Consider the following 11,120-nt stretch of genomic DNA (forward strand, 5'->3'; position numbering starts at 1 on the left):
TTTTTTTTATTATAAACATTATAAATATGGGGTGATGATATTTTAGATTTTATTATTATTAAAATTTAATATTAATATATTAATAATAAAAAGTATTTTTTTAGATAATTATTTATGTGTTCAATATAAAAAATAATTATTTTTATTAATGTAATATTATTTAATTGAGTACACATCTAAAATTATTTTAAGTTTACATTATATCAAAATTAAATTATTATTATTATTATTATTATTATTATTATTATTATGCAGAGAAGCAAAAGAGAAGGAGTCTAGGTTCGGTTGATGCAAGCCTCTGTGGGTCCCACAGCTCGCATTTCTCTCTCTCTCTCTTCCAACTTCTACACACAAACGCCTGTTCTGTGTTCTCTCTCTTTTCTCCTGTCTCTCTCTGTTTTTCAACATTTGCTTTCTGAAGCGGTAAGAGAGACACGGAGACGCAGACACGCTCTATCATATCAACTGAACAAATCACGTGTAACTGTATTTATGATCATGCTGTTTAGAACTGCTCCTTTCAGTTTCAAGTTTCTATTTTTCTTCAACTTTAGGAAACCCAACTTAGTACTGTAACTATATCTCTTTCTTTTTTATTATTATTGTTGTTATTTAATATATTTTCACTTTTCTAGCTTATAGATTCCTTTGATTTGTTGTTATGATTTGGTGTGGTGTCGGTTCTTCTTTCACCTGTATCTAATCAAAGGGAGCCATCACTGTGGGAAGGACTCTGAAGTGTAAGATTTATGTTATTGGAATCCTTTTTGAGCTTCTCGTCTTTCTTGAATTGGATAACAGTAAATCTAAAGTAGGAGTATTTCTATTCAATTCCTTTCAACTTGAATTAGAAAGGCCAAAACTTGAAAGAAGGGATTAATTTTGTTAGTTAGCTGGGTTAGATCTAGGGTATTGACCTTACATGGGTGTGGCAGATAATAGGTCAACATCTACCTTGTGCACTGTGTGAAATTCATGGATGGTTTTGGTTTTGGGAACTTTTGACTTGACCTTTTACCATGGAAAGAGGAGTGTGTCCTATCCTGTTGTTGGTGCTGGTTTTTTCTCTTGTGCTCTCTGTTTATGCTATGGATGTTGAGTTTGGACCCTGCCATAATTGTGATGATGAGGAAGGGATTTGGACCATCCAGAGCATCCTGGTTTGCCAAAAAGTCAGTGACTTCTTCATTGCCATTGCATATTTTTCCATACCCCTTGAGCTACTTTACTTCATTAGCTACTCCAATGTCCCATTCAAATTGGTCTTCCTTCAGTTCATTGCCTTCATTGTTCTCTGTGGATTGACACATTTGCTCAATGCCTACACCTATTATGGCTCTCCCTCATTCCAGCTTTTGATCTCTCTCACTGTTGCGAAATTCCTTACTGCTCTTGTGTCCTGTGCTACTGCAATCACCTTTCCTACTCTCATTCCCCTTCTTCTCAAGATCAAAGTGAGAGAGCTTTTCTTGAGGCAGAATGTGTTGGAACTGGGCCAAGAGGTTGGGATGATGAAGAAACAGAAGGAAGCGAGCTGGCATGTTCGAATGCTGACTCGCGAAATTAGGAAGTCTCTGGATAAGCACACTATCTTGTATTCCACCCTTGTTGAGCTTTCCAAGGCCTTGGATCTGCATAACTGTGCTGTGTGGATGCCCGACAATGACAGGCGAGAGATGCATTTGACCCATGAATTGAAACCGAGTTCGGCTAATAAATTAAAAATTTCTATTCCTATAAGTGATCCAGATGTGTTGGAGATAAGAAAGAGTAAGGGTGTGCAGATTTTGGGGCCTGATTCTGCATTGGGAGCTGCTAGTGGTGGTGAATCTGGGGAGTCGGGTTCTGTAGCAGCTATCCGCATGCCGATACTTCATGTTTCTAATTTCAAAGGAGGGACACCGGAAATGGTTGATACATCTTATGCTATACTGGTTTTGGTTCTCCCAAATTTAAACTCAAGGGCTTGGAACCCCCATGAGATGGATATAGTAGAAGTAGTTGCTGATCAGGTTGCTGTAGCCTTGTCTCATGCATCTGTTCTTGAAGAGTCTCAGCTGATGAGGCAGAAACTTGCAGAGCAAAACCGAGCGCTGCAACAGGCTCAAAAGAATGCAATGATGGCCAGCCAGGCAAGGAGCTCATTTCAGAAAGTCATGAGTAATGGAATGCGAAGGCCTATGCATTCAATCCTTGGTTTGCTTTCAATATTTCAAGAGGACAATCTAAGACCTGAACAGAAGATTATTATTGACACAATGTTGAGAGTTAGCAATGCACTTTCCAGTTTGATTAGTGATGTAATGGAGATTTCGGCAAATGACAAAGGAAGCTTTCGGTTAGAGATGAAACCTTTCGATCTGCATTCCATGACGAGGGAAGTTTCTTGCATTGCTAAGTGTTTGTGTGTACATAAAGGCTTTGGTCTTGAAATTGATGTCCACAAGGGTTTACCAGGGTTGGTTATAGGTGATGAGGCAAGGTCTTTCCAAGTAATTTTGCACTTGATAGGTTATCTGTTGAACATGTATGACAAAGGGACTCTCATTTTTCGAGCATTTCCTGAAAATGATAGTGGAAATAAGGATGATAAAGGTCTTGGAATATGGAGATCAAGTGTGCAACATGACTATGTATATGTAAAATTTAGTTTTCGGGTAACGGGCATTACTTCCGAGTCAGATGTATTAAATTCAGCAAAACATTATTCTGATAGAAGGCACTACAACAATGAACCTAATGAGGGCCTGAGCTTCAGCATGTGCAAAACGCTGGTGCAGGTAGATGCTACATTACCTTTGTCAATTTTATGTTTTTTTTTATTATGTTGGATAGAAAAAAGAAATCAAATTTATCTATTATTTTTGTTGGTGGTTGCATTTATACTCAAGAATTATTCTGAAGTTAACTTTTTGGTGATCTCCTTGACTTTAGGAGCCATATATAGTAATACTAGTCATGGATGGTGTTTGTTTAGATAGATGAGTTATTATTCATTGCTTAAATGCATAGCACCTACTTCAATGCTGATTAATAGTTGTGCATGCTGGGATGCTCAAAGGAGTTTGGATTATAGATGAAACTGTATTCTTTACATTGATCTGCCACCTTTCCTGATTATTTAATATGTGATGTAGTCCCAACTGTGCCAGGAGGCAATGATTAAATTGATGAATGGACTCATTTATGGCCACCGAGAATTACACAGAATTTTTCATATATTCCTCTCTTCACATGTCACAAGCATGGGTTGACACGTCCTTTCTGTCATGACCCATAATCTAACCCCTGTCCTGCTCTTTTTATTATTATCATCAGAATGTAGTCTCGGTGTCCTTTTGGTGGTCTAACAGAATTGCAGAGAGTGCAGATTCTGTTTTCACTGTATATTAAATGGATCATTTCGTGTCTATTCCTCATTTTTATGCAGATTATCCTCATTTGGGGCTTAACTTAGTTTGCTAGTGTTTCATCCCTTTTACAAATATAATTTTGGTACCAATGGATCTCTGTATCAATAATGGGGATTTAAGTTGTCAGCGAATTTACTTGAATCATGTGTATTACCAAAGATTTTTCGTTGTATTACTTACAAATTTCTAAAAAGGATTTTACATATTTTGTTAGTTACAATATGAACCACCAGTAGAGTAACTGAAATTTCAAGTTATCACTTATCAACACAATGATTCTCATTGGGAAAGTTGATTGACTAGTAATGATGCAACATGACCTAAATCTTCAGTTACTGATACATGATTTCTCAAGTACCAAAAAGAGGATGTATGAAAATCATTACTCAAATTTAGTTAGTTGGGAATTACTGATTCAAACATCATATTCATCAAGGGGAAAAAGAATGAGCTAATGGGGTTTTTGCCTTTTCCAACTGATGATCATCCAGCTACTTTTACAATTTCAATTCATCAGTTGGCATAGGAGTACACTTTAGTAGTAAAACAAGCTGTAATAGTGTAGTATATGAAATTTTTTTGAGTAATTCTGACCATATATTATGGAATAATATGCAGATGATGCAAGGTAATATCTGGATGTCGCCAAACTCGTCGGGTTTGGCTCAAGGCATGACACTTCTTCTCAAGTTTCAGCTAGGTCGACCCTCGGTTGGAAGATCCACATTTGCACTAAAAGATGCTCCAAACCCTCAGTTTAGAGGCCTTAAGGTTGTGTTGGCAGACGACGATAATGTAAACAGGACCGTGACAAAGAAGCTGCTCGAGAAGCTTGGTTGTCAAGTAACCGCTGTTTCATCAGGTTTCCAGTGCCTCAGTGCTGTAAGCGCCTCCGGCAACACGTACAAAATTATCCTCTTAGATCTTCACATGCCTGAAATGGATGGCTTCGAAGTAGCTAGAAGGATCCGAAAGTTCCATAGCCGTAGTTGGCCCATGATTATAGCTCTTACCGCGAGCGCGGAAGATCATGTGAGGGAGAAATGCATACAGGTGGGAATGCATGGATTGATTCGCAAACCAATTCTTCTTCAAGAGATGGCCGATGAACTCAGGACAGTGTTGCAACGTGCAGGTGAAAAATTGTGAAAAAACAGTTTCAAGTGCCTCAAATTTCTTAAGTTCCCTTAAAAGTTAATTACACAATGATTCCCACAAGGAACCTGGAATTTTCTCTCTAACACACTAGGTTCATTCTGCTAACAATTTTCCTGTTTGATCTCTTTTGCCATATAACAAGTTAGGCTTTTTTTCACAAGGTATACAGAACCAGTTGTCACCATGGAACAAAAATAGATGAAGCATCATCAGATTCTGGAAATGAGTAATAATTTCATGTATGTATATGTTTCTGGGGGAAAGAATACTATTAATTAAGATTTATGAGCTATTGAGGCATATCATATGGTTCATGATTGTGAATATCTATGTTTCAAGACTTGTGTTCCACACTACAGATAGATTTACAATTATAATTGCTAATCCAACACACATTCATACACAATTAAGTGAACAATTTGAGATGTAATCACGAGAGGTTGTGTTGTTATGATTGTGAAGTGTGTGCGCAACAATAATATTAATACTTTAATATTCTTTATAATTTTATTAAATTTGTAATTAACTTTTATAGTTTAAAAGTTTTTAATTAGATTTTTATATTATTTTAATTTTTTTTTGCAAAAAATTTTAAAGTTAACAGAATAATTTTTTTCCCAAATTAAAGATACTTAAATATTTAAGCCTGTATATTCATTTATTTTAAAATTTAATAAAATTATAGTGGGAGATAAATTGAAGCTAATATTATCATGCAACGTGCAAGCAAGCTCACAAGCCACAACAAGAAGAAGAATTGCAATCAGTCAACATCGGTTTTGTGGGACATCGACATCTAAAAACTATATGCTATCCGTGAATCCATGCTATTCATCGATCATCACTATCTTACTCCTTTAATTTCGTCTTTGATTTTGGCATGAACTGAAAGTGTATTAGACTTCTTGAATTTATTTTATTTGAATTAGATTTATTAAATCACTCTTCCAATTTTAACTCATGATAACAATAAAGAAGTCTCACGACCCACAAATTCAACCCAACAGAATATACAAATGTTATAATTTTAGTCTTTATTATTATCTTATTTTTATTTGTTTTTATCTTTCATAGGACAATGCTTTATATATATTTAGTTTACAATTTCAATCAATCACTAATCAATAAAATTTCTTTATCTTTTCTTTCCTTATTCTTTTATGCGTATTCTTTATGTACTATTTCCGTTTTATTATGGTATCAGAGCTCTTCTTGCTGACATTCATGGATAAACCACCATTTCAGATCTTAAAAATCCCTTCAACCTCTCCTCCCACCATTAATAATCAACCTCCCTATTTTGTCTTAGGTCAAGAAAAAAGGGCATACGAGCAACTTCATCAACAGCCTCTTTTGGACCTTTCGTTGTCAAGTCCAACTACTCATTATCTTTGTTCTTTCAATACTTTTTCCATTGTTAACAATTCTTCAAATCGAGATTCATTCTTGAACACTTGAATCATTGATTCTGGTGCCACAAATCACACTGCATCAAATCTATCTTGATTTATTTCTTACCCACAAATTTCTCCTATCATTGTTCATTTACCAAATGGTTCTTAAATTACTGTTTTTATAAAGACATTGTTCAATTTTCACCATCATTGGTTCTTCATGATGTTCTTTATTTACCTCATTTCAACTTTGATATTATCTACGTCTCAAAAATTACTTCAACACTCATATGTGAACTCACTTTTTCATCTTCTTGCACTTTATAGAGCAACACTTTGGGAACGATTGATTTGGGCAGAATGAGAGAGGGATTATATCTCCTTAAATCCAATTTCGGTAAAAATTCATCCATTATACATTCCATAAATTCTATCTAATCCTTACCCATTACACCTTCAAATATATGACATTTTCGATTAGGACATCTTTTTTAACAAAGACTTAATCATTTATATAAACGTTTTTCTTTTATCTCTATGCATCATGATGAGGTTTGTGATATTTGTCATCTTTCTAAGCAAAAGAAACTTTCTTTTTCACAAAGTTTTAACAAAGCCAATGCAAGTTTTGATTTATTACATTTTGATATTTGGAGTCCGTTTCGACAAAATTCTATTCATAATCATAAATAATTTTTTACTATTGTTGATGATTTTAGCCGTTTTATATATGTTATTTTATTAAAATCAAAAGGAGAAGTGCAAAATCATGAAAAAAAATTTATTACTTTAGTTGAAACACAATTCAACTCTAAAGTCAAAACTATTCGTTCCGATAATGGATTCGAATTTATTTTACATGATTTTTATGCTTCAAAGGGCATTGTTCATCAACGTAGTTGTATTGAAACTCTTCAACAAAATGAAAGGGTAGAACACAAGTATCAACATATTTTGAATATAGCTCGTGCTCTTATATTTCAATCTAATTTACCATCATCTTTTTGGTCTTATGTTATTAAACATGCTATTTATTTACTTAACAGAGTTCCATCATCCGCAATTAATTTTAGAACACCATTTGAAATTTTATTCAATCGTCTACCAAATTATCATGACCTTAAAGTTTTTGGATGCTTATGTTTTGTTTTTACTCTAATAGCAAACAGATCAAAATTTAATCCAAAAGCCAAAAATTGGCTTTCAACATGGTTTTAAAGGATGTATTGTTTATGTTTTAGAAGATAAAAAAATTGAGATTTCTAGAAATGTAATTTTTTATGAAATGATCTTGCCCTTAGTTACAAAAAATGTCCAATTCCATACACTCAGTCCAACATTGCCAAACACACATTCTCAAAACAAAATTTAGTTAGTCTTCCAGTTGAACCCTCACATGTACCCATTGACCCAATTCCATCTAATTCTTTATTTTCTCCACCAACCTCTCCTTCTTCCTCATTGTCGTTTCCTAACCAAATTGAAGCGATGACCACCGAATCTCTTTCAACACACACATCCATCTCTTCTTCCGCACTAGACACCAGTCCACCATCACGTCCTCATCCCCCGTCACCTTCTTCACCACCTAAGCAACCCCATCCTTGTCATTCTGACCGGCCTTACCAATCTCCAGTGTATCTCTCTGATTACTTGTGCAATTCCTCTCTCATCTTTACAAATCAATCTCTCTCAAAGTGCAAGTATCATTTGTCTTCAGTCATGTCTTTTTTTTCTCTTTCATCTTCACATAAATTTTTTTTTTATCTCTACATTCTGATCTTGAGGCAAAGTCTTTTAAGGACACCAATTAATACTATAATTGGCGTAGTGATATGAAAGATGAGGTGGATGCTCTTGAGCTAAACAAAACTTAGCATCTTGTTGATTGTCCTGCAGGCGTTAAGCCGGTTGGCTGTAAATGGGTCTGTCGCATCAAACGCAAGCTTGATGGTTCAGTTGATCGATATAAAGCACGCCTTGTGGCTAAAGGAGTCACTCAGACTGAAGGTGTTGATTTCGTGAAAACTTTCTCCCCTGTTGTCAAGCCTGCCACCATCAGATTAGTTTTGGCATTGGCCTCTATGAAGCATTGGCCCATACATCAGTTGGATGTCAATAATGTTTTCTTACATGGGGATCTTTCTGAGGATGTTTATATGACTCTGCCACCCGGATTTACATCTTCTCGATCGAATCAATGCTGTAAGCTACTAAAGTCACTGTATGGTTTACGACAATCTAGTCGTATGTGGTATGACAAACTTTCTTATCTTTTGCTATTTCATGGATATCAACATACCTTATTTGATTATAGTCTATTTGTTAAATTCACCGATACTCAAATTTCTATCCTTCTAGTCTATGTTGACGACATCGTTCTCACTGGTAATTCCATTTCTGAACTTGCTGCCATTAAGTCTATTTTGCACCAACATTTTTGAATTAAAGACTTGGGTCCATTAAAATATTTTTTGGGTATTGAAGTTGCTCAATCAGCGAAAGGAATTTGCTTATCTCAGAGAAAATATTGTCTTGATCTTTTGGAGGATTTTGGTTTATTAGATGCTAAGCCTGCCTCTATTCCAATGGATAGTACCACAAGACTATATCAAGACAAAAGTCCCCTGCTATCTGACCCTTTTGTATATCGCCGTTTGGTTTGGCGTCTTATCTATCTCACCACTACTTGACCGGATATTATGTATGCTACTCAACAATTAAGTCAATTTATGGTATCTTCCACTGCTCATCTTCAAACTGCCAAACATGTGTTACGATATCTAAAAACTAGTCTCAGCAAAAGACATTTTTTTACAAGAGAATCAGAAATTCAACTTCTCGATTTCAGTGACTCTGATTGGGTCGGATGTCCTAACACTCGACGATCTTTAACAGGTTATTGTTTCTGTTCTTTAGTCTCTTAGAAGACCAAGGAACAAACCACAGTTGCCTGCTCATCCAATATGGTACACTTGCTAACACAACTTGTGAACTTCAATGGATACTAAATGTGTTACCATTTTTAAGCATCTCTCCTATTCGCCCACCAATTTTATATTGTGATAATCAGAGTTCTCTTCATATTGCTGCTAACCCAGTTTTTCATGAACGGACCAAACATTTAGAGGCTTTTGTCTTATCAACTTTTCCATCTTAATTTGAACAAGCTTGGTGTTTTTGACAACAATAAAGAAGTCTCACGGCCCACAAATTCAGCTCAACAGAATAATAATTTTAGTCTTTATTATTATCTTATCTTTATCTTATCTTTATTTATCCTTATCTTATCTTTATTTGCTTTTATCTTTCATAGGACAATGCTTTCTATATATATTTAGTTTTACTTTTATAATTTACAATTTTAATCGATCATCAATCAATAAAATTTTTTTATTTTTTTTATTCTTTCATAATTTTATTATTTTTACATATTTTTTTGTGTACTCTTTCGTTTGATTAAGATTCATTTATTACAAGAATAAAGAAGTTTGTTCCTTTAACATTAGCTATATGTACATATAATATATGAAGAAGATATGGGTAGAGTTTGAATTTTTTTAATACCATGATCAATTAATTTGTTGACGATTATTAGAATAAAATCATGTTATTGAAACTTGATCAAGAAAATAATTCGGAGTGTTTTTGTGCTGACCAGATTGGATGAAAGAAGTGATAGAAGACTGTGTTCATCAAAATTGTGTCTCTGGCTTTTTGCTATTATTTTTATTTGAGGTTGATTTGATTCTCCTTTTCTTTTTTTTGTATTTAAATAATTGAGTATCTTTATTTAAAAGACCTTTAAGTATTCTTAATAACTTGTTTAATGTTAGTTACTTTTTTGTTAGTAAAAAAAATTAATTTTCATGCATGATTAGTGTAAATAAATCATCATGAACCAATACTGATTTTTAAATTTTTTATTTAAAAAATTATCTAAATATATAAATCTGATTGAATAATTATTACTATTAATACATTAAAAATTAAATCTTATAAAAATATAAATTTTACTAAAAAATTAGTGTACCGAAAAGTAATATAATTAACATTATGCTACAAAATTTACTTTAGATTTAGACAAATTAAAAATTAATATTCATACATATGCTACAAAAATTTACTTTGTAGAATGACCTGATCATTATAATTTGACTCGGTCGAACTCATTATAAAGCCAAATCACTGTTATTGATACATATGCTACAAAACTTTACTTTGGTTTTAGAAGAAAAAAATTCTTAGTATTCACTTCTGATCCGTGTAGAATGTTTTAGATTGTTGAAAAATAAATATATTTTAGGTTGAAAAATGAAAAATGGACTCATGAAGGCGTGTACTCCACGGCAATAAGTTCATATGGGTGTACGGTTTATTAATAAAATATGTTAAGCATCAAGTGCTTTGACGATTAACTATATAACCCTAACCATATTATATATTTGTCATTCATTTGTGCTCAATAAGTATCAAGTGGCTCATGTTTTCTTAATGCTTGAGCTATGGAGTTTTATTTTGTTTAATAAAGTAGTATTATCAATTAACAACTTGGGTTCTGATTAGACTTTTGAATTAAATATTAAAAGGCCTGATGACTCTAACAAAGTAGAGTGTGAGATAAAATAATATTAAAATAGGTATAAGGGATTGGTTGGTAAGTCTTTATTTGTATAGTGTTATTTTAATTAAAGGCATTTGAATATGGAAGCCTCAAACCTTAGTGGGGCTCCAACACATCACAAGTGCACAACTACTTTACGATTCGAATGTTGTATGCAAGTAAGCTTAGCTAATAATTAATAATAATTAAATATTAAATTCATTGTTCTTGATTTAAACATGAACACGTGAATCCATGTGAATTGGGTCCTCAATGTTGGCCTCCTCAATGTTATTATAGCTATAGAGCTAGAGAGGATCCTTTGAGTGTGAAGGGAAACAATTAATAACATCCTTTATTTGAATCAATTAGTTCATTGAATCAAAACCAAACCTAAAGTGTTGCGCCTTATATTAACCCCTCTCCGCCCATGTATCAATTAAAGGTAAATTTTATAGTGTCTTTTATTTTTTATAATAATTTTTAAATATTTAATAATTATTTATTTTTATATTTTTAAAATTAAATATTAATTTTTTATATTTTTAAAAA

The 11,120-nt window shown here is 33.4% G+C and overlaps 1 protein-coding gene across 1 annotated transcript; it reads left to right on the forward strand.

Annotated features, from left to right (window-relative positions):
* Positions 1-338: 338 nt before the first annotated feature.
* LOC107492001 (protein EIN4) lies at positions 339-4,871 on the forward strand. Its single transcript, XM_016112949.3, has 2 exons — positions 339-2,780; positions 4,032-4,871. The coding sequence occupies exons 1-2, from the start codon at positions 1,020-1,022 to the stop codon at positions 4,560-4,562; spliced, it is 2,292 nt and encodes a 763-aa protein (XP_015968435.1). The 5' UTR covers positions 339-1,019; the 3' UTR covers positions 4,563-4,871.
* The last annotated feature ends 6,249 nt before the right edge of the window (positions 4,872-11,120 follow it).

The sequence above is a fragment of the Arachis duranensis genome, chromosome 6 (genome assembly GCF_000817695.3).
Source record: "Arachis duranensis cultivar V14167 chromosome 6, aradu.V14167.gnm2.J7QH, whole genome shotgun sequence".
NCBI classification, from domain to species: Eukaryota; Viridiplantae; Streptophyta; class Magnoliopsida; order Fabales; family Fabaceae; genus Arachis; species Arachis duranensis.